General features: G+C 40.5%; 1 protein-coding gene across 1 annotated transcript in view; it reads right to left on the reverse strand.

Moving 5' to 3' along the window:
- Window positions 1-24,959, reverse strand: part of Arhgap24 (Rho GTPase activating protein 24) — a 425,397-nt gene that overhangs the window by 216,771 nt on the left and 183,667 nt on the right. The window contains exon 3 of the mRNA XM_028773655.1: window positions 17,610-17,697. Coding sequence (XP_028629488.1) covers window positions 17,610-17,697 — 88 coding nt within the window. The remainder of the gene's footprint in view (window positions 1-17,609; window positions 17,698-24,959) is intronic.

A 24,959-nucleotide genomic window follows, 5' to 3' on the forward strand; every position in this document is an offset into this window, starting at 1 on the left:
ACTTTTTGTCTGGCAACCTAGAACATGTTGATGTATCCTAAATATTTGTTTTTAAAATAAAAATAAAACAATGGCTCTTCTAGTATCATAAAGTTAAAAGAATTTGAATAGAATAGCAGAAAAAAGTGTCAGAAAGGAGACTATGACTATTACTGTCTTACTCTCAGAGCATCTGCACTCCTGGGATTGTGTAGAAAATTGATAACCATCCATAAAGTACTGTTGTGCATTAGTAACTTCTCTGAGCTGAGAATGAAGGTATGTGCTCATGTTAGAAAGAATATGTGTGTGTGTGTGTGTGTGTGTGTGTGTGTGTGTGCTAGAATTTTGACAAACAAACTGCCTAATGATGATTGGAGGTTGCTACTATCCAAAGAAAGAATTCTTGAAAGGTAAGTATTTAAGTTGGGGCTTGGGTAGTGTGGTGGTTTGAATGCTTGTCCCATGGAGTGACACTATTAGATGTGGCCTTGTTGGAGTAGGTGTGACCTTGTTGGAAGAAGTGTGTCACTATAGGGGTGGACAATGATACCCTCCTCCTAACCGTGGGAGAGACACTCTTCTCTTATTTGCCTTCAGAGCAAGGCAGCTCCTCCTGCACTATGCCTGCCTGGATGCTGCTATGTTCCTACTTTGATAATGGACTGAATCTGTAAGCCAGCCCCAATTAATAAATGTTTTTCTAAGAGTTGTCTTGGTAATGGTGTCTGTTCACAGCAGTGAAACCTTAACTAAGATAGGTAGTAAGAAAAAATCCAGGAAACACATAAAGTACAAAACAAACACAACAATAAACACATGTCAGAGCATTATAATTACTGATGTGTCATAAAATTCTTCTCTCTAAAAAATCTTGGAGCACTGGGAGTTGAAAAAAGCCAGTATGGCTGGGATACACCTATGAGGACAGCAGGAGGCATAGGGGTGGGCTCTGTGCAACGCTGGGGTTTGACATGGAGATAGATATACATGCCAAGTGTAAAGGAAAGGCACTGAAGGTTTTCCAAAGCTAGAGACTTAGTTCAGATTAATTCAAGATGATCTTCCTGGAATGTTGGTGGAAAGTGCATTCCAAGAGAGTAAGAGAAAAGTTCAGGAGAGATAGGCCATAGCTTCTGTGAGAATGAGGAGGCAGAGATAGTCAAAGGGCAGAGTAGAGGAATCGGGCAGAGATGGGCAGTAACAAAAGCAGCATCTACTGATTGAGAGGCCTGTGTTCTGAATTTTGATGTCCTTAGTTCATTATTCAATTAAAAGCACACTGATCACTCAGCAAAAAAATTGCATAGAAAAAATATAAGGAGACTCAAGCTATTCAAGGCTAGGATGCTATCAAGGCAAAGAGAAAACAGGCTAGAGGAGAGCCAGGTGAGAAATCCAACAGTTCTTCTAAATCAAAGCTAGGCATGAGGAAGGCATGGTAAGAAAATCAGTCAATGAAATCTAGGTGTGTCATGGTCTCCAAATTTACCTTTTATCTTGGGGTGCTTAATAGCATCAAATGGCAAACCCTGGTGTTCCAAGAATAGACACTGGGTATCCACCCTAGGGCTAAAGTAGATGGCTTGACTTAAATTATGATACATATACAGAATCTTTAGAATGAGAAAAAAATATACAGAGAAGGGTAGATGCTTGGGGCTTGGCCAAAGTGGATAGTGGCAGCTAGTGGGTGTGTTTGCTTTTGGGGATGGAGGGGGTATCCTAAACTTGGTGGTGGTTATGGCTCTGCTCATCTTTGAAAATACTAAAAATCTTTTAATTTCATACTGTACGTGGCAAGTTATACTCACAGTACACATCTCAATAATGTTGATAAAACACAAAACCCCAACTTTTTCTGATGTGAACAGAAATGTGAAAGTCAATTTACAACTAGCTTTAACCTTTCTGAGATTTCTATAAGTCTTGTAAGCAAACTGTACTTTGTCAAAATACACTAATTTTAGCAGATTCAAGTAGATATTAAGAAATCTGAGCCACCACAGCAATATTTCTTTCTACAGCAGAGGTAGAATGTGAAGTTGGTTCAGTATCTTGCTCAGGGATAATTGGTCTTCTTTCTCTTGTATTCTGTGTGATGTAGCCTCCTTTGGTTAGGTTCTCAAAGTGATTTTCCCTTAAATGTTTTCATTAATTTTTGTGTATTTGTTTGTGGAACATTAACAAACTCTTGAGCATACTGTAGCTGTGCACCTATCCATGTAGCCTGCCTCAATCTGAACAATGTGACAACCTCTTTAGGGAGTTAAGGGAGGCCAGGCTCACTGGCTTCCTGTCACAGTTTCTGTTCAAGGCGTATGGCTGTTGCATCCCAGTAAAGGTGAGAGTTGTTCAAACAAACCGTTTCAAGTTGGGAAACATTCTACGACCATATGAGATGACAGCAGCAATTCTTTCATGGGAGGAGAAATTTTTTATTTTCCTTTAATTTAATTTTTTTCATCTGAAACATCCAAACATAAATAATGATAATTTGGATTCAAACTCCATGTTGCCTGCTCACTGGTTCCGTGATCTTTGGGAAGTCCTAAAGCAGGTTTCAACCTGTGGGTCGTGATCTATTTGGTGTCAAATGATCCTTTCACAGGGGTCACCTAAGACCATCGGAAAACACACATATTTGTCGTTCGTTACAGCAGCTAGCTGTGGAGTGGCACAAAAACAGTTTTATAGTTTGAGGGTCACTGCAACATGGGGATCTGTAATATAAGGTCATGGCATTAGGAAGATCGAGGACCAATGCCTTAGCTAACTTCATCATTGTTAAAAAAAAAATACCTGCTGGGGGTGGTGGAAATTAAATAATAGAAGTAAGCTGTGTGATGTTGTGTCTGTCAAAGAGCACACAGAAAATAAGAGCGAGCACAAGGAGCCTCAGGGTGTCACCACTCTACTCTCAACCCAGTGGGCTGCATGGCTGTAGCCTCCCTTCTAGCACAACCAGCAAAATTAAAAGAATATAAAAAAAGAGATTGTGGAAGAGTGTTCAAAATCTTTCCTAACACAGCTCTTCCTCTTCTTCTGAGCAATATTGAACAAAACTAACATCTACACAAAAGATGAGCATATTGTACTGATTCCATTTTCACAGATCTCTTAAAATTTTGGGTTTTAAATTCAGATTTAAACTGCCTTTGTCAAATGGCACCCCTGTCTAGAATATAGGAATGAAAGCAATGGTATCTAACCATTCAAGCACTCATGAACATAATATTTTAGTGAATTTAAATCTACAATCTAGGAAATATAAAAGAAGCAGTAACTATGGTTGTTGGTCATCTTCATTGGTTATTAAAAACATATAACATGGAAGATACTTTGAATGGACTCACAAAACTTATTGGTCCTTGAAAGGCAAGCGATTTACCTGTTCTAGGTTGCAGAGGTCCTTATGGTAGAACACATTCATCCTTCAAAACATTTTAGCCACATATAAGACTACAGCCATGTATCCATGCTGGTGGGTTTGACCTCTCTACCATCTGTGCTGTGAATTTGTGTTCCAGGTTAATGTATGTGACAGTTGCCAAAAATGCCAAATGGCTATTTTACTGTTTTTTTAAATTAAACAATGAGCATTATATTTGGAACCTATTTCAAACAAGTTGCCCTTCCAAAAGTAGACAGTCTAGCTCCTCTCAGAGGAGACATGATTAAATTCTCATGACATGTGCAGAAAAAGCCCTATACTCCTACTTGACTTGTGTTATTTGCAGCTAAAGATAAAACTTTATTTTATCAGGTAACTCTTAAAAAGTACTATTCAATATTTATGTGGCCAAGGACTCCTTGAGCAGACACTGAATTTAAAGGCACCCCTGTCATAACAGACAGAGAAGCTAGACCAGTGGGTAGAAACTCACGGGACTGATGTACAAGGATCACCATCCTCGTTTTAATGACACTGGCTTGCAGGCATTCACAAACACTGTGTCATCTGATAATTCCAGGTTGCAAGGTTCACCAATGCCAGACATAAACATGCAGAGGAAGGTGTGGTGTCCTTGAAGCTGATTGAAGAGAAGAATATGGTCCGAGAAACAGGGAGTCATCAGCTGTGCCAAGCCATTGGAATGGGCAGATCTTACAGGAACCCAAACAGTAACTTCACCCAGAAACATTCACTCCCACCAATGGCATTAGTAAGAAAGAGTCTTCTCAGGGAGAGGAAAGGGATTAAAGCACTAGCATGGACTGCAAAGGAGTGTAAAGAACGCCTGTTGCAAGAAGAGAGAACCGAGCTGATGGTTACTGAGCATTAATGAGACATATTACTAATGTTCAACGCTTTAAACTTTAAGATGCACTAGATGAATTTACTTTTCTTTTTTATTTATTAATCCTTTTATTTGTTTACATTTCAAATGATATCCCCCTTCCCAGTTTCGCATCCACAATCCCACCATCCCATCCCCCATCCTCTTTGCCTCTATGAGGGTTCTCTTCTACCCACTCACCCACTCCTGCCTCACCCCTCTAGCATCCCCGCTATGCTGGGTCCTCGAGCCTCCACCAAGGGTCTCCCCTCCCACTGATGTCAGATAAGGACATCCTCTGCTACTTATGTATCTGAAGCCATGGGTCCCAACATGTGTATTCTTTGGTTGGTGGTTTAGTCCCTAGGAGCTCTGGGTGGTCCGGTGAGTTGATATTGCTGCTCTTCCTATGGGGTTGCAATTAAATTGCTTTTCAATAAAATTGATTCTGAGAATAATGAGCATAGAGGGAAAAGCTACATAAAATGAAGCAAGACATCAGCAGAATACAATTCCTGAGAGAAAAAGGAGTGGATGGATTTGAGATACGAAGAGGAGTGGCAAGGAGGGACAGAGCAACTTCTCAGTCAGAATAGTGGAGAAGGAGAGAGCATGGGAAATACAAGTCGATTTGCCTATACAGTTCTGAAGTAGGAAGGGATGTGCATGAAATTACGAAAGTTTATGCAATTATGTGGAAGCCAAAAACAAAACACTCAATAAATAAACTATTGAAATCATAATTGATTTGCCTCCATGAAATGAGGCATTAATCTTTCAATCAGAGAGCCCATTATGATAAATCATAGCCAACAGATCAGCACCAAACAGCCTCTAAGCACGGCTTAGTCATTATCTCTCTGTGGTTCCCGTAACCAAGTGACACATCAGGAATAATGACTCACGAGGAAGACAATGGGCTTGCTGCCAAAGAGATGATCCCGATGCCATGCCATGCCCTCACAAACTGTTTCTCAGAAGCCTTAATTGCCTGTGTTGATCCTTCTTCCTCTTCACCATCCCAGTGACATGTTGGCAAGTCAGACCAGAAGGCTTGGATCACTAAGATGGAGGGAAAGCTCCTGTCATTTGCTTGTTGCTGACTAAACACACACAGAGGTATTTAATGCACTGTGTGCCACTTGCAAGAGATATTTGTTCCTAAACAAAATCAGCCTTGTTTAAACAGGAGGAAAAGACCAAAACAGCAAGAAGACTAATGGTTAGTTGTCTAGTCTATTTCTTGTAGGTAGAACGTTGAAAATAAAATTAAAAATCTGTGAATAAAACTTGAAAAATATTTAAACCTTAGGTCAATTTTCAGGAAAGGAAAAGTATGTATCTAAGACAGGCATTTTTCCTGTAGCCCTCTTCCCACATGGCACATCCTTAGTGCTACTGGCACAGTCTTTATGGGAAGGGCAGGTGGGTTCTGAGCCACAGCACAAAGTATGGACGTCAAAGTCTGGGTACAATAGCTGGAGACCCTCAAGAAGGGTACTTGGGTCCCACCTTCCCTGTTGGCATGAGCTGAGTATTCTGGTCTAGGCTGAGAAGTGTTTCCTGAAAATACACACTGTAATATTTCAGAACTTCTAGCTTCCTAAGTTTTAAAGTAAGGTCTCTGAAGTGGTCATTAAGTTCAATGTGTCAGTGTGGGTTGTGTGGGTTGATGTCAATCCAGCATTCTAGCATCCTTGTAAGAAATCAGGACACTGAAAGGCACAGGAACAAGATCCTGTGAAGACACAGTGCTACAGAGATGGTGGCTGTCCAATCCAAGGACAGACACTGCGGAAGGAACCAACCCAAGAACGGAGACTGCAGAAGGGACCAATCCAAAGACAGATACTGTGAAGGGAAGCCCTGGCAGCACCATGATATTGGTTATCTGGCTCCTGAATTCTGAGAAAACATAATTCTCTTGTTTAGAACTCAGTTTTCATTACTTGTTCTGAAAGCTTTAGGAAGGTAATAAATGTCCTGCATACTCTGCATTCCCCACCTCTTCCTTGTCATCGATACATACAAGGCTGTCCTATGACCTGTGCTGATCAAGGAGCAGATCACAGGAAAAGCTTCTCATGGTTTGTGGCACATGTATCATTTCTAGGTCTTCTAATGTTTGCCAGTATTTTCCCTGCCCGAAATTCTTGACATCGTAGTTATCAAATCAAAATCCAGCACTTCTTTTTAATCCCAGCTGTATACTTGCTGTCCTTCTATATTTTAAGTCCTTCCCAGATTTAGAGTCCAGTGGAATACTCCTTAGTCCCTCCACCAGGACTTAATGTGTGGTGCTTGCCACATGACCTTAAGCCCTAAGAGCTTGGTGTTCCTTCTGTTTCCATCACACACACACACACGCACACACACACCCCGCCCAGTCTTTGTGGTATAGATTCATCAATGATCCTCCTGTTGTAGAATATCCACTCTTCACCCCCTTTCCTACACTGGCCTCCAGGAAGTCTGGGTAGGTCTCCTTAGACAACCAAGTCCCCATTTTCTTCCTTTGCTAACTCTCTGGTAGGTCAAGTACAATCTGCTTTCTCTATCCACATCCACCCAAAGCAAACTTAGGGATGAAGCAAAGTTAAAAAATACAATCAGGGTTAACTTCAGCTGCCAGTAGTCTTATTTGTGTTCAGAGATTTTGAGAGGAAGGAACACACATTGCTGGATGCATAAAATCTCTCAAGACTCTAGTGGACCAGGCCTGTGGCCTTTCTAGGACTGATGTCTTGGGCCTTCGAAGATGGATGGAGCCAGCGATTTGCCAGTCTTCCTGCAGCTCATTCTTCTATATTCCTCAGCAGCCGTTGACTGCAAAGCCTTCTTATTTCCTGGGAGGTAGGTCTTCTTTAAATTACTGGCTGCTCTCTCTACCAGCCATCAGATGATGCAAACATAGTTTTGTTCCAGCTAAGCCCCTTCAAGGTGCCCATCTACAGGAGAGAGCCGTCCCAGCAACTCCATTCAAAGTAACAGCTCTGGAATTTGTTTGGTCTTTTACTGTCTGTTTTCTCCGCCTTGTCTGATTACAAAGTCTTTTTCAATTGTTGGACGAAAGAAGCAAGTGAACATGAACAACCTGGGCATGCATAATTAAAACCATGCCATAAAGAACAATGAGCAAGGAAAATAAAATTATTCTGGCAAATAATTCATTAACAAATAGCTTCTGTCACCAAGGCAATAAAAGGCATGGCTGGCTTTTTTATATTTGCGATGGGCTGAGTGATGAGGCCAGGGGGAACTAGATTTTAAAGAGAAAAGAGTACACAGTATAGGAAATTAATGAGTTTCTTGAGTCTCCGGTGTCCTACAGTGGTGGGGAAAGCAGCTATGATCCAGTTCAATAACTCAGACTTGAAAGGTCTTAATTTTGATCAGACCAGTACAGTCAGTCATCAGATAAAAAACCAAGGTCACATTTGCTCATTAAAGCAGCAGACATACATTGACTGAGTCCTATATGACGGCATTCTGGTAAGTGTTGGGGATGGCAGGCATCAGATCTCATCTCTATAACTTCCACAAAGAGAAGAGAGAATAAAACTTCAGCAAATATCAATATTGGTGGTGGAAGAAGTTATGGCTAGCATTGATGCTGATTTTTCGATATTTAAGTTAATTCCTTCGTGTCGTTTCCATTTTTCCAGCTCACAGCTATTTGGCTTCTGTCAGATCTAGAGAACACAGCACTCTGTATTCTTACTGGTGGAGAAGCCTGCAGCACATGCTGGCTCAGGGACTCAGGTGGCTGTGAAGCCTGGTATTAGCATTTGGAATGAGAATATGAACTACTGATTGTCAGCAAGGGAAATGATACTGACCGCGTCACACTACATAAACCATTGCCTTTAAAGTCTAGCATGTATCAGCATGAGAATGGAAGTGTACATATATGAGCATGTAATTTCAGCAAACAGTAAATATGAATATGCTAGAAATGTTCCCCATGCTGGTGTTAAAGGAATCTTAGTGGTGTGTGGGGTGGGCAGGGAAACCTATTAGAGATTGCAGGAAACAAGAGGAGCTTGTTAGTTTTATTTGATTTGTCCACAAAAGGCTACATTATTATTTTATGAGATACTCAGCACCGTAAGATACTAATATATATGTAAAAATGACAGTTTAGAAGATATTTCAAGCTTACTTAACCTAGAGAATGCTTCCAGATCAGAATACACATGAATTACCACCCAAACGTTAGTGGACTGAACTTAGTGTGGGAAATAGTTAGCTTCTAATCCCATCCAGTCAACTATCAATGACGTCATCATGTTAAGTCACACGGATTTTAGTGTTGGTTGGAAGGTACAGTTAGTTCTGGAGGAGCTGGATCAAGGCTGAGACACATTCATTTTGGTCACTGATATTTTCAGGATCATCGTGGTCCTTTAATATGTTATTCAGAGACGGCTCTTCTAAATAAAGTGTTGACAGTCACTCTGCCAACCATGGCTGTGGCAGGAGCAATGCTGTGCTGAGACAGGCTGTCTCTGAAGTCTAATCCTAGCTTCAGTGTCACCAGTGAAGACCACTGATTTCTATTAGTGTCTTCCGTGTGCTTTTTATAGCTTTGGATTTTTTTTTTTAATCTTACTCAGGGATCAGAAAACTGGCCCATGGGCCAAATTGGGTCTTCTGTCCATATTTCAAATTTTTAAGTGGTTAGAAAATAAATCAAAAGAGAAATTAAATTACTTATTCATTTTTGCTTGGTTGGTTTACGGCAATGTTTTACATTGGTCGCCAAGGCTGGCCGAGAATACAACATAGCATAGTTAGGCTGGCCTCAAATGAATAGAAATCCTTTTGCTTCAATTTTATCTCCCTCCCTCTGTCCCTCCTTCCTTCCCCCTCCCCCTCTCCCCTGCTCTGCTGTCTCTGTGTGTGACTGTGTATCTGTCTACGTGTGTGTGTGTCTGTGTGTGTGTGTGTGTGTGTGTGTGTGTGTGTGTATGCTTATGTGGGAGACACTGCATATGAACATGTCTACACATTCATATAGAGGGCAGAGGTCCACTTTGGATGTGATTTCTCAGGAGACCTGTCTCCCTACTTTTTTGAGACATCATTTTTTACAGGTGTGAACTTGCCAAGTGGTCCAGTCTGGCCAGCTAGTGGGCCCCAGGGATCCCTGTCTTCCAAGAGCTGGGATTCCTGGCAGAGCATCATGTTCTTCTGTGGATGCAGATGGTGAGGATCAGGCTCAGGTCTTAGAGCTCACCAGAAAGTACTTACCAACTGAGGTGTCTTCTCGACTTTCTACTTTTGTTTTCAAGACAAGGTCTCAGTGTAGCCCAGACTGGTCTGGATTTCACTATATATCACAAAGTGGTCTCAAACTTAAGGCAATCATCCTTGCCTTAGCTTTTCTAGTGTGGGATGGTATACCAGTTACAGGCATATACATTATCTGAGGCCATACTTAAGAGTGGATGAACAAAGTTATACTGGGATCCAGCCAGATACATTCATTAGCTTGTGTCACCATAGCAGAGGAAAGCAGCGGGGGCAGAGACCTGAGGACCAAAAAACCTGTGATATTAATGTTCTGGTTCTTTCCAGAAAATGTGGACTGATCCTTGATCTAGCACACAATGACAGGGGTTGAAGCAGTATGCCCACAGTATAGAAACATACTCCCTGTAGACATGTCTCCTGAGTGGCCATGTACACTCATGGTTCATAAAAGCTATAAATGCCCACTTGTTCAAATGACACAAGCAAGAATACCAAAGCATGAAATAAATATTCAAAGCATTCTCTTTCTGCAGTGCAAATAGGCCCCTTCAAAGACATACAGCATGGTATTTTGTGTAGGAAGAGAACTGGGAAGCAAAACAAAATCCCGCAAACTTGTTCTAAAGAAAAGAATGTAAAGCTGCCAGCGTGCAGATTGAAACAATGTATTGATTTCATGTTCTGAGCGCTTAGGAACTTACAGCTTTTATAGCGTAAGCAACTCCTACTCCTGCTCTCTAGATGGTCTGTACATCCCCGCAAGACTGCAAGCTGCCTACAGAACTGGGCAGACAGAGATGATCACTGCCACTGTTCAGGGACAAATGGCAACTGAGTGGATTTTAACATAGTTCTGAGAGGAAAGGGAGGGGGAGCCTAAGACACAGCTGCTATTGCCCAAGTAGATGCCTTAGCAGCATACTGAATATTGATCAAGGCAACGACCACATCTTACATTAAACCACTTACTGAAAGTTTCCCTGCAGCACTCGGGGATTGCTCAGTGGTTAAGAACACATCCTGCTGAAGACCCGAGTTTGGTTCCCAGCATCTTTGTCTGGCAGCTCACAACTGCTTAGAACTACAGTTCCAGAGGATCCAATGCCCTCGCTGTTTTCTGCGGGCATTGAACTCATGTACACAGACACACATAAATGCACAAAATTAAAAATAAAACCCAAAGTATTCCCATATTTACAAAGAAATATAGGTATTTTATAATTATGCATAGGTGTGTATCTGTGTATGAGCATGTGCGTGTACATGTAGGGGTACTCACAGAAGCATTGCCCTGGTGCTTGAGTTACTGGCAGTTGTGAGCCACCCAAAATGAGTGCTGGGAATCAAACTTGGTCCTCTGGAAGAACAGTAAAACCTCTTAGTCACTGAGCCATCACCTTCCCAGCCTATGACTTCCATTTTGAAATGATGGTAAGTTAATACATCACATGATATCATGTGTTCAACCCAGGAGTCACAAACACAGACATAATTGGTAAACTTCCATTGGAGATATTACATAATCACCTTCCTAAACCAGAAAGTTTGCCAAGTATTTTCTTTCCCAGAGACACCCATGAACATCTGTCAGAACTATTTATTTCTCGGTTGGCTTGTAACGTAACGCAGCTGTACTGACTGCCTGAGCAGATACAAACTTTGGTAAATAAAAACGTTTACAGGCTCCAGACCTATGAAGTGTTCTACCCAGAAAACATTGTCTTGTACATGTGTGACAGAGCCAAGGAGTTTCACATTGTGGAACAAGGAAATAAAGATCACACTGGGGAGCTAAGGTCTGACTGACAACACTTCTTACACTAGCCAGGAACAAGGAACAGTGGGAAGCTGACCATGTTTATGTGAGCATGCTACAGGACAGGACAGGAAGTAGAGAAAAGTAAACATCTAAACACAGAACCAGGACTTGAATGACAGTGATTATAGTGATTAATAAAGTCTTTGGGCCTGGATTTAAACCATGTTGGCGATTGGAGGGCACATTTACAGAGTCAAAAGTTTGTATGATTAGACACATTTTTGGTTAAAAAAGAAAGGAAAAGAAAGAAAAAGGAGAGCTGGAGAGATGGCTCAGCAGTTAAGAGCACTGACTTAAGACCTCTTCCAGAGGTCCTGAGTTCAATTCCCAGCAAATATATGGTGGTTCACAACCATCTGTAATGCGGTCCAATGTTCTCTTCTCCTGTGTCTGAAGACAGCTACTGTGTGCTTATATACATAAAATAAATAAATATTTTTAAAAAGAAAGAAAAAGTATCTGTAGTGCATTTATTCTATTTTCTTAATACCTATGTTTACTAGCTTTTCACTTAGCTCCTATGAAATCCTGGAAAGTAGTGTGGATTAATATATGGTTATCATAAACTTGAAGGATTCAAATGCTTGTGTGAGGACACTGGAAATAATTAACGCACATGAAAGGTGAAGTAAATGGTAATTTGTTCTCTCCTTGGAGGATTTTAACTGAACCTCACTTCAGATGGATCACATTGGCCTTTCTATTTCTGGACCGATTTCTCTATTTCTCCTCCCATTTCCCCCTGTATCCATCTCTTCTTTTCTCTCTTAGAACAAGGACCAGGTAAGATAGCCTCTGGGAACTGGTCTCAGATAAGGAGGTAAGAGTCTGGCAGGCTGGCGATAGCCTATGAGATCCATAATGGGTCTCGGTTGGTTGGAATACTGATTCCCAGCATGTTCTCATATCACACGCGTTTCTTGATGACTAGCCGATGGACAATCTCTTATCCAGTGTATACAGGGTGTGTGAAAAGAGTCTGAGAGCAGTTCCCTCAGTGTGTATTGTCTATGGAAGAGAACTGGGCTTTGGAGTCTCACAGGAAACTAATTTGGTAACAGTTATTCCTAACAGGCAAGACCACTTCTACATTGTCATGACACTATGCTGTGACCTTAGAGATGCTTGCAATAGGTTTGTAACTGGGAAACTTTAGTGTTCATTTTTTGATGTAATTTAAATATGTAAATAGTTTCAAATAGATTGGAATGCCTACTTCACCTCGAGGGCCCAAACTTTCATTCTTAGTGGATGAGCTGAGGACAGACTCCTCTTTATTTTAGTTCAAAACAAGTAACTTTACGTGCCGATCTTCTGATCCAGATTCTAATATACTGGATATTCATGATATAAAATGCTGGCTCATTTTAATTCCTCATAATTACCTTTATACACATTTATTTTGATCTCTTGAAACTTTACCTGTAAATCAGCAACATACTGTTTCGCACGTATGTACAGACAAACTGGCACACAGGCAAATAGAAGAATAAATGGGCATATTTATAGACTCTGGTTGATGTAGCTGGTGTCAGCTTGTCGCCCTTGAGTGAGCTATCTTTCTGTGTACCAATTTCTTCATGTATGTAACAGAAATACATGTATGTAACAGAGGTAATCACACTGCTGCCATTGAAGACTTGTAGGGATTAAATGAAATTATTCCTGCAAAAGAACCTGGAATTTTCTCTAGTGCATCAGGAAATTACCTTGCCTGCAAGAATCATTGATCTTAGAAAATAAAAGCCAGATCTTCTGTCTGGAAAACCCCTAGGGGCACTCCCCCTTCAGAGCTCCGCAGGCAGAGGTGAGACCTCAGTGCCAGGGCAGACAGTTCTGCCTGTCCCGATCTGCATCCCCATTCTCTCACAGGTGAGCCATCTCCAGAGAGTACTCCCAGCAAGAATCCTAAAATTACTCTCCATCACATTTCCCAGAAACTTGCTTTTAAATTATAGGTTGAAATATATTAAAATATCTATCTTCCATATTACCCCGGAGTTGCCTTGAAGGCCTCAGGCTTGAAGAAAACAGTGCTGCTAAACCCCCAGATTCTAAATTGAAAAGACCAGTGGTTCTGTATGGAGCCACATCCCTTCCAAGCTCACTGTCAGAAATCAGACTGGAGATGGAGCCCTGCCCCTGGTGGTCCAGGCAATGCTGTATGGTGCTCTATCTTCCCAAGCTGTCTGGCAGACAGCAAATTAGAGTTGGAGCCCTGCAAGAGGCTGTTACAGGCAAGACTGGGAAACTGGGCATGCTTCCTGCAGAATGGCTTACTAATAGGCACACACTGTTGTGTGATTTGCAAGGCTGTTTACTATGTATAGAAAGTCAGGAAGGCTGGGATGGAGAAATGGCTCAGTGCTTAGGAACACTTGATACTCTTGGTACTCCAGCCTTGGTTCTCAGCGTTCACATGGCAGCTTACAACCAACCATATTTAATTCTAGCTCCAGAAGATCTAGCATCTTCTGACTTCCAAGGGCACCAGGCATACACAAGTCACATGTACATACATTCAGACAAAGCACTCATCACATAAAATAAATATAATAAATTCTTTAGGAAGTTAGGAAGGCACAAGGGCACAGCTTGTACATTTTGAAATCTTCCTACTCCTCCCAACTGGAGGCCTCCTGATGAAATCTGAAACTGCCACTGGCTTTTCTGGGTACTGCAGCCGGTGACCCACCAAGAAAGGCGGGGTATGAAGAACAGGAAAACAGCCTGTGTTTCCCTCCCTTTGCAGCCCGGGAAGGAATGAATGTGCTTGTTGCTAAATATGCAGAAAGAAAGCACCTGGACAATAAGTCCTCTTGTATTCCATTTAAAAGGACCATGTCCACAATGGGTATAGCCTGCCACGTGAGTACATTGCCAATCCCAGAGACATGGAAAAACCATGAATCTACCCCATGGTAGTATCAGCATTTGGAGAGGAGAACAAAGGCCAGGCTGTGAGAGGTGCTATATTTAACAGCACCCATGCACCAGGATCCTACATCCAGAGACCATGGCAGAGAAGTAGAAGGAAGGATGCAAAATTTCCTTCCACTTTAACCATCAAAGTCACAGCACCAGGATGGAGACCTCACAGAGTAGCAACGGTGCAACACTGTTGCATTAGAGGGGCAGTCTCTACCAACATCACAGTGCACACAGCTGGATGAGGCCGCTGCACGACCCAGGAGGTGGCTTCCTCCCTAGACTGAGTGCAGTGGCTTCTTTTCCTCTTTGGCCATCATTAGCTCTGAGTCTCTTTTCCCTTGACTCTTCTGAGAGGTTGTTCTGAAAAAATCAGTGCATCATAACTCCACTCACGACTCGGTTCATTTTGTTAACAAAACAAGGAAAACTCAGGCCAAACACATTGTAGGAAGCAGAAACCAGCTTCATTTTCTTTGTTCAAGGACTATACAGTAAAAACCTGCCAACATTCCTTTCTCAATCACATTTCCCAAAAGCTTGGTACTTGGACATAAATGTTCACTCCCACCTAAAGTTTGGCTCATCTGGCCGTATATTCTTCAAATTGGCCAATTTGGCTGACTTTTTTTTTTTTAAAGCAAGTGGAGAAATTGGAAATATTGAAGTGAGATGTTGTAACTCATGGCATTGTTCAAAAAGATAATTCATTTTATGGATAATAAATCTATTTTTAAAAATCTATGCTATTTTATGGTAGATTGTTTTCCCAGCTAGGTTTTTACAAATTTGAAATCTGTGTAGAAATATGATATGCAAATGAATATAAATTAGTAATATAAAAAGATGCATTTCCAAATTCCATTGAAAGTATTTTTAAAATTTTTTTTTAGTTTTAGACATTTCAAACTAATGCAAGAACAAACAAAACCAAAATTCCTCATATAGTAATACGTTCTAAAGGTATTTATGGCACATGAAGGTAAACTGCTCTCAAACAATGAGCACACAGGCTTGTGGTGTTAGGATAAACAGGGAGGAGCTTGTGGAGGCTCTCATCATCAGTCAGTGGGATTAGAGGATGTGTCTTCTATTCAGTCACACACCGTGAGTACTCAGACTTTGACATTTTGTCCATAAAGACAGCTGTGTTGGGTCGGTATTCACTATATATAGTGTGTAGGGTGTGTTTCTCAAAGTAACAGCTGAGAATATTGCAGAGAGAACCGATGTACAATACAGACTTGTCGTTCATGTTATATATATGAATGATATGTTATATATATGAATGACATATATGTAATATATCATACAATGATATATGTAATATATCATACATCTACATCCCTCCTTCTTTCAATTTCTGATTAATAAGAACATTCCATTCCTTCAATTTCCATGTTAAAATATTATACAATTGGAAAATTCTAAAAATACTATATTGTCATTCCCATTTGAAAAGATAAATCAAGTATCTTGTTGTTTGCAAATAATCATAATTTTGCAAAAATCTTGTTTTAACTATGTGCAATAGATCTCCTTATTTTTATATTGGGTACAAAGGGGACTGGAAATGTTACTCTGTCCCAAGGCTGCAGAGATAAAGCCCCAGTTACTGAGGTGTGAGACAAAGACAAAGATTCTCTGCTGTGTGCATGCTTCTAGCTTCCGTTCTCAAGCACAATTGGCACAATTCTCTCCACACCCTATAACCATTCAGAATTATAAATCTCAATTCACAGGGTTCTGTGTGTTGCCTTGAGGATTTAGGCAGCACCCAGTCTCGATGGAGCCTTGAGCTCACTGTAAGTAGGACTACGAACATATCAGTGAGGCTGAATTTCCTGACACCTTTTACAAAAGACAACTTTAGACTTCTCATCACATAGTCTTCAATATGGCATATATCACAGGCCCTATATCATGTGCACAGTCTGTAAAACTTGTGCCCAGTCATGGCATATTGAAAAGACCAGAAGGCATGCACCGTCTAACACAGACTCAAGCATATCCGTCTTAAATCAGAGGCTTCTTGACCAGCTGAAATCTATGGGCAGCACAGTAGGCTGACTGGGTAGGTAGACTCCTAACATTATTACTGAGGATAAAAAGCCAAAGCCATCCATTTAATACCATGGTGGTTTAAAAACCAACAGTTCCTGGTGTGAAAGAATAAATAGTGAAAGAAATTTCCTCTACGGATTCTTCAAAGCCTCTACAACATCTGGAATCTGGCTCCGTAAGGGATATTCCTCTAAGAAGTAAGAACAAAAGGACTTTAACAGGAAAAACAAGAGTCAGGCTTCTTACAATGTGTTCTCCCTGGGGGGAAACAAATAATACAACACATCTGACTAACCTTTCTGCACTTGAGCTACATTAATTAACATTTAGTCATGGATTCCATCTCGAGCATGGTGAACTCAAGGCTACAGCTGTTTTCATTGAGAGGAAAATATGCTCTCACACTTCAGATTCCCAGACCTTATAAATCTGGGAAAATATGTCTGATTGGCTGCTTTCATGCCAGCATTATTGATACAAATTACATATTACACACACAAATCAATACACACCTACCCTACACTGCATTGAAATCAGTATCAACATCACATCAACTGGATTGTCCAACTGGATACAAAAATGCACGGGTAACTCTTTTCTACTTTTATCGAGGTATAAGGAGATGCTGAAGAACTGATCGATGACGTGGACTGTGGCATTGAAAGAGCAGTTCTGGGTCTATTCTAAGATTTAACTATGGCTTAAATACACTAAAATGGGTGGGAGCTGATAACTAAGAAACATGAACAGATGTTGCAGATATTGAACACGGATGCCTTGGTAGACTCGTCGTTGTCAGTTCCACAGGCCAAACACATGTGCAAGCCACTGTTGCAACATGGAGACACAGAACTGTGTCATTGAAGGATTTTTTTTTAAATAGAAAAGGTTTATTCAAAAAGAAGTTTTTACAAGTGAATTTATCAAGTAATCCTCTGGTAACACATCTGAGCATTAACATTGTGTCAAGTTTCCATCACAGGATCCCTGTAAAATAAGACGCCTCTTGCACACAGTCTGTTGCAATACAATTTGAACAATTCTGGTCAAATCAATAGTCTCATGGGCAACTGAGTCATTCTGCAGCCATGAGTGTGTGTGTATACACACATCCTCTTGTACAAGTGTGGTATCATTGTCTGTGTAGATGATAGTCCAAAGTTAATGCTTGCCGTCTCAGTAATATTTTCAACAGAATTAAGGATCAAAACCAGTCTAACACGTCTTCACTTCCGTCAACACAGAACGGCGATAATTTAATCAAAACAGAAAACTTATCTTACCTGGAACTACTTCAAAAAGGAACTTTCCCGGGTTTTCTTCATTGCATGGATGCTCAATGACTTTATTTCCAGGCAGAAAAATAGTCCCCTGCAAACACAAATGACCCAAACATCAACATGGCAGCAAGCACCACATAGCAGCAGCACTGAATCTAAGTTGCTATGTGTCTGCAATGCAGTAGGCGGTCATGTGCACCAAGCACCCTCATGTTTGTTGTAATCAAATTTCATGAGCCAGAGTTATACTCATTTACCTCTAGTACATATTTTTGAGTAGTTCATTTGCATTAGACAACATTAACTCTGGGATCATTTTATATATCAATTTATGATGTGGATTGTGTGCCATCAAATTTACTGAGCCTTCTACCAACGCTATAATATAATATCCAATGGTTAGACTAATCTAAAGCAGTCAGTATTATTTTCTCCCACTTCATGGTTGTAAAAAACTAAAGGGACAGCATTAAAGAAACTTAGTAAAATTTCAAATTGTCCTCCTCTTGTGCTATAATTGGTTATGTGAACCCAAGATTGGAAATTTAATATGAATGCAGTGTTTTGGGAGTTAGGTCATCTGGAGGCACAGAAGTCATAAGATTTCTTCAGAATCTAATGTACCATTACAACAGCAAGTGGGGATCCACTTGATTATCCCTTCTGTTAGATTTCTCTCTGTTAAGAGGACCGTTCCCACCAGGTTAGACACACGTGAATGTCTATTCCATTTTTAAAAGTTGTCCTGAATAACTCTTTCCATATTACATCCTATTTCCACTTTATCTAGAAAAATTGCCAGTACTGAATCATATGTTCATATGTACATTTGTGGCCTTGTCTTTGCACTCATGGTTCAGGGTACATGACTCAAGCTACATTCTTGACAGTGTTCAGTCCTCAATAAAATTTTAATCTATTGACAACTGTTTCTTTTCTTTTTCTTCTTTTAGTTTAGTTTTGTTTTATTTTGCTGATACAGGTTCTTACCATGTAGCTGTGGCTGTCCTAGAACTCACTATATAGACCAGGCTGGTCTTGAACTCAGAGATTCACCTGCCTCTGCCTCCCAAGTACTGGGATTAAAGGCATGTACCACTATATTGAACTCTGAGAAATGGTTCTTAAAATACCCTTTTCCCCCCTCTTTTGGTTTTCTTCAGGTTTTTCTCTTGCATCTCTGTTATTAGAGTCTCATTTGCTGACTTTGGTTTCCCTTATGGTATTAGAACCTTTCAGATATTTGTCTACTGAGTCCATCTCTTCTCACAATTCTTTATCTAATAGCTCACACCCTCACACTTTATCACATTCCTCCACACCTTTGACTTCATTAACCAACTATGAGCCATTTAATATGAGTTTATCTATAATAACAGTTCTCCTTCTTAGACTACAAATTTGAGAGCTTATTTGACATCTCTAATCGTGTATTTCAAAAGGTATTTTAAACTCAATTAAATTAAGTTAAAATTAAAATGCCAATTTAATTTAGTCCCCAGCGTGAATTCCCTATCTGAATGTCATGCAGCACCCTTGATTTTGTTGTACACTACAGCTATGTAAATGGTTGTCTTCATTCTGTCCCTGTTTGCTTCCAGCCCACCCTGCTTTGTGTCAGTCAGTATGACCTTTAACATCAATATGTTTCACACCTTCATTGGGGTCTGTATAATGCTTTTGGTGTCTTTCAATCTAGTATCAATGCAATCTGAGCATCCTTTAGAAACACACACTTAACCCCTCCTTCCCTACATAAAACTGCCTGTGGCTTTTATTTGCTCCAGAATGAGGACCTCAGTGACGATGTCCTACCCATTTCTCTAAGCTATGTTTCCATGGTTTTCCAATGATCTAGGTAAACTGCTTTTCTAGAAATGCTATTATGATCCCAACACTATAATACATTATCTCTCAGGTCATTTGATAGACATAACATACATTTACATTGATTGATTCTCAATTTACCACTAGTGCCTAGCATGGTACCAGCATATAATTAAAACCCAGCAAGCATAGTGTTGAGTAAATGCACATCCTTAGTGTAGTAAAGCTGTATTCTGGCTGGAGAGATGGCTTGTGGTTAAGGGTGTATATTGTTCTTCCAGAGGATACATATTTGTTTCCTAGCACCCTTGTAAAGCAGTTTACAATTTCCTAGGATCCTGCTGACAGACACTCTGCAGATTCCTGCACATGCATGCAAGGCCACCACCCATGGACACACATAAATAAAATAGAATAAATTATAATTTAAAAGCCATATTCAAAACTACGTTGGATTCAAAAGCCCAGAATCTTACGCTCTGTGAGATATATATATCTCATCTACTTTTCTCAGTTTGAGGTAATACTTAGCCTAAGTGGTCTTTTACTCAACTCTAGTTCTATCTAGTTTGGCACAGAAAATTACAGTCATTATTGAGTTCCCTCCTGGGCTTATATTGAGTGATAAGGGTTAGTTTCTGTCTTTAAGGTTTTGCACCTCCCAGAGGATTATTCAGGGTAATATTCCTCTCTGATTTCAGCCCCATTAATTTCATTAACCTTCATAATACTTTCTGGTGCCTTATCAGTCTCAAACACTTTACTTGTGAATGACGTCATTGATTTCTTGCTGGGATCTTGAATTGCAAACCATCCAGAGTACAAAGGTCCATATTTTCTGCATCAAGGCTCTATACCATAGAATGACATTCAACCTGATGCACCACAAATTGCAGTGGTTTAAAAGAAAAAAAGGTGCAGACACAGGAAGGGGGTGTAACAAGTCTGACGGTTCAGAGTATGTGGCGATAACCACATGCTGATAACTAGCATAGTCAGACTGCAATTATATTTATGTTTATCTCCAATGAATATAACATTTTCATATAGTATCTATACTGGTTTGTTTTGTGTGTCAACTTGACACAAGCTGGAGTTATCACAGAAAATTCCCCTTGAGGAAATGCCTCCATGAGATCCAGCTGTAAGGCATTTTCTCAATTAGTGATAAAGGGTGGGAGGGCCCATTGTGAGAGGTGCCATCCCTGGGCTGGTAGTCCTGGGTTCTATAAGAAAGCAGCATCCCTCTATGGCCTCTGCATCAGCTCCTGCTTCCTGACCTGCTTGAGTTCCTGTCTTGACTTCCTTTGGTGATGAACAGCAATGTGGAAGTGTAAGCTGAATAAACTCTTTCCTCCCCAACTTGCTTCTTGGTCATGGCGTTTTTTGCAAGAATAGAAACCCTGACTAAAACAGTATCACTGCAACTTCAAAATGCAGCATGGTGAACATCATCTTTCATAGTTTGGCAGCTTAGAGTTGGCAAAAGCAAACAGAATTGAGGAGTACACTGGCAGTTTGATTTCAGCTTAACTTGCTATTAAAATGAAATCTCAACTCTAGTTAATATCAGACCAGGGAGCCAAAGCCACAAGAGATTATAGTAAGGTTAGATGTTATTGAAGGTAGACATAGGGATTTTTTCCTTTGGAATTTAGTTTATGGAAAAAGACTGTCCTTGTGTGGGACAGTGTTCCAGGCCAGGACTCTGGTAGGGAGCAGGGAGCTACTTACTGTCTCAGGTGGGTGCCTGGGTGCTGGGGATTCTGAACCTGCTCAGCCTTACTATGTATAGTGAAGGTTCACGCTTGCTTGAACTATTATTTAATTAATTTTTTTTAAAAAAAGAACTATGCAGAGCTTAGCCTTGCAGAGACTTGAAGTGCCAGTTTGGTGGGATCCCCGGGGTCCCCACATACTTGAAAGAGAAGGGGAGGAGGGAATTGTGGGAGAGGTGATGGAAGAGGGGAATTGAGGAGGATGTGAAGTAAATAAGTAAGTAAATAAATAAATAATATTTTTTAAAAAAAGACTGTGCAGAAAATGTGATGTCTGTTTTTTCCTGTTCTGTAAGAGGCCCCCCAAGGATAGCAGCGCCTGATTCCTGGGCCTAGAAGGGTTAATTCATCAGAAGAGAGCCTCTGCAGATGGAAGCAAATTAAGTATTCTGATAGGAGATTATCCTAGACTGTCTGAGTGAGCCTAGATCCTAATCACAAGGCTCTTTAGAATAGAGAGGCAGGGACACACAGATAGCAGGGGCCTTATAAAATCTGAGCTAAATAGAACTAACAGCCACAAGCCAGGAACACTGAGAGTTGCTAAAGCTGGAGCCAAGGGTCCACCATTCTAGAATCTTTCTGAGCTCATCCCTGCTAGCCCTTGTTTTCAATCTTCTTGATCTAAAAACTGGGAGAGAGTGCATGGCTTTGTTTAAGTCATAAGAAGTTATTAGGTGCAGCTCATAAGAGAAGCCATGGCTTCAGGGAAAGACTGAGAAATAATCTCCCAATGGCCCCTAGGAGGAATTTACAAACCTCCGAGGTTTCAAAGAAGTCCAGTTTTCAAGTTGGCAAATAATCCCTAACTTTTCATTACCCTCTTGCTTTGGAGAAAATCCATAGTGCATAAGGCATCCAGAGAGATGGCGGCCTGGGAAAATCCCTGTCATCTCACCCAGGATGAACTGTCCAACTAGCATCATTTCAGGCCTAGGAAGCACAGGGCAGAAAGTCCTTGGCATGTTTGCCAGTCCTTATTTGGAGAGAGTGAGGTCTATTTCAATCTATTGCTAGGCATTGTCTTGAACAGTCATTTCACAGCATTTGTTATTTCTCTTAGGAGAAGAAATGTCAGCTCTTCAGAAGGCATGGGGAGTCAAATGGTGGCTTAGTGTGTGTGTGTGTGTGTGTTACATGTGTGTGTTACGCATAACAATAATAATCAACGAAACAATCATGAATTTGAGGAGAAGTGGAGAGGTGGGGGATAGAGGTAGAGCTTGAGGGAAGAAGGACTGGGAATGCTGTGGTTACCACTTTCATAGACAGAATCTCAAATATTTTATTTGGAAAGTCAAAATTTGAAATATCGTATATGATAGAAGTAAAAAGAGGAGGAAGAAGGGGAAGGGAGTGGGAGGAAGAAGAGGGGTGGGAAGAACGTGGATGGGGGAGGCGTAAGCGGCTGTGGCTGCCTTGGGGATTTATGCCTCCCATATGAAACAAAACAAAGAGGGAAAGTGTCAGTTTTGTAGAATATTTATTAGGGGAAAACTCTAAGACCCTAGAGTAAGAAATCCAATAAGCCATTATCAATGGACCAGAAAATTGATAGCAAAATACCCCCACCCCCATTTAATCCTTATTTTAATTAAAACCTCTGCACATTTAAAATTCTAGTGGAAAAGACCTAGAACTAACCTTGAGAAAAACTGTCTCTCAGGTAAATCTAGCACCAAAATAACTGAAGACATGAACCTCGGTGATCCTAAAGGTTTAACAACTAAGTAAAAGTATTTTTGGATTTCTTCAGTGCCATCCCATAATTTTCATATTAAAACTGGAAGCTGGAAGTGAGAGGGAACAAAGCCACCACAGGAAGGAATCCTTTCAGGGCTGGATAACAAGGTGCTTTTACATAGAGTGTCTTTCTAAAAAATCATTCAATGTCAACTTGAGAAACATCTGTCACATTGAAACTATTTTTAATACTGTATCTGTTTACCAATGAAACCCCAAGCATGGGGGAAAACCCACAGAAATAGTAATATACTCTTTGGCTATACTGATGCCTCATTATTCTTTAGTTTCTTTGTTACTCCAGAATTCCTAGTTAGCAAGAATATTACTTTTAAAAATATAAAAAATAAACCTGTCCTGTCCAAAACTGTTCCAGTTAATTCAGAGAGTTATGGCTTTAGTGTGAGGGCTTTGTTACTCTAGACAAGCAGACACTAGTGCTTGGAAACAGAGAACCTAGTGGATATATCACCTTAAACACACACAAAAATATGATATCTAAATACTAGTGCAGAATTAGGTATAGATGCAGACTTCTTTTTGCTTATTCCTGTCCTTCTTGGCAGAATAAAAAAAAAGGGCCACAGACACCTCTAATCTTCTCACTTAGCAAAATATCTTCAAAAGAATACCAGAGGCTGAAGGGTGAGGTTTGATAGCCAAACATTTTACATCTCAGAAATCAAATTGAACTCATAGATGTTCTCATGAACTATCATAGGATATAATATGTGAGTTCCTCATGTCTGCCCTGAGCTATTGAAATACTGTTGATTTCTTTCTCTAATTTAACCATGTGCTAAAGTGTGTGTGTGTGTGTGTATATAGTGTATGTGTGTGTGCATGTATATACATATATGTATATATGTATGTATATGTATATAGATGGGTGGATAGATAGATGATAGATAGATAGACAGATAGACAGATAGACAGATAGAGCATAAGGGTTCTGTTACTCTAGATAGACCTCTGGATGTAGGAGCTGAGAATGTATTAGATACAGCAGCTTAAACATCTGCAACAATACGCTATCTAAGCATTTTTACAAAATAGAATTGAATAGAGATTCAGATTTCTTTTTACTTAAGGTAATAAAGACAATTCACTTCCAAATACTCATTCCCACCTGGCCCCAAGCATGTAACTGGAGGCAGCATGGTCACCTTATTAAAATCTACCTTCATTTAGCTGTCATTAATATTAATATTCCTGTCTCCCCACTTGGAGTAGGAAGCCTTTCCTGTCACTACCCTGATAGCTGCTGCTTTTGTTTGCAGAACCGTATATGAAACCCATGGCCTTGTACACATCAGGCAAGACTCTAAGCTGAGGAAAAGAGGAACTAGCTGCAGCATGTTTAGAAGGGAGAGGAGAGATAGCCATGTTCACTCTGAAGCTTGGAGGGAGAGAAGGAAAGGCTAATGTGAAGGACTGTGTGAGGAACAGAACATTGGTGATCTCACAAACTGTGCTAAGGAAGAGAGAGGAAAGGGAAACTGAGGGAAAAGGAAAAAGGTAAACTAAAGAGATGTGGGGGGAGATAAAGTGGCGGCTACAACCAAGATGGCCAGAGGATGCTTCCAACTAGAGTATTTGCAGCAGAGATGGGACCTTAAAGAAGGCTGGTGGGGGGATGAGAGGCTGAAGGGAAGCCACAGAACCACAAAATCCCAGACAAGAAAGCACTATAAAACGGTCACTGAGTTTGATAATGGTGCACTGTCAAGTGAACATGTCATCAGAGAACTAGAAAAGAGATTTTGCCAGAAGAAGCCAGAGGTAAACTTCACAATAGTCTCACTGCAGCGCCAGAAAAGTAATCTAATGCCAGAGGCTGCAGCAGCGTTCATGGAGTGAAGACAGTCACTCCAGATGACTTTAAAAGTTCTGATGTGGGCAGGAGAGATGGCCCGGAGGTTAAGAGCATTGGTTGCTCTTCCAAAGGACCTAGGTTCAAGTCCAGCACCCACATGGCAGCTCACAACTGTCTGTAATTCCAGTT

The sequence above is a fragment of the Grammomys surdaster genome, unplaced genomic scaffold (assembly GCF_004785775.1).
Source record: "Grammomys surdaster isolate TR1022 unplaced genomic scaffold, NIH_TR_1.0 233, whole genome shotgun sequence".
NCBI lineage: Eukaryota > Metazoa > Chordata > Mammalia > Rodentia > Muridae > Grammomys > Grammomys surdaster.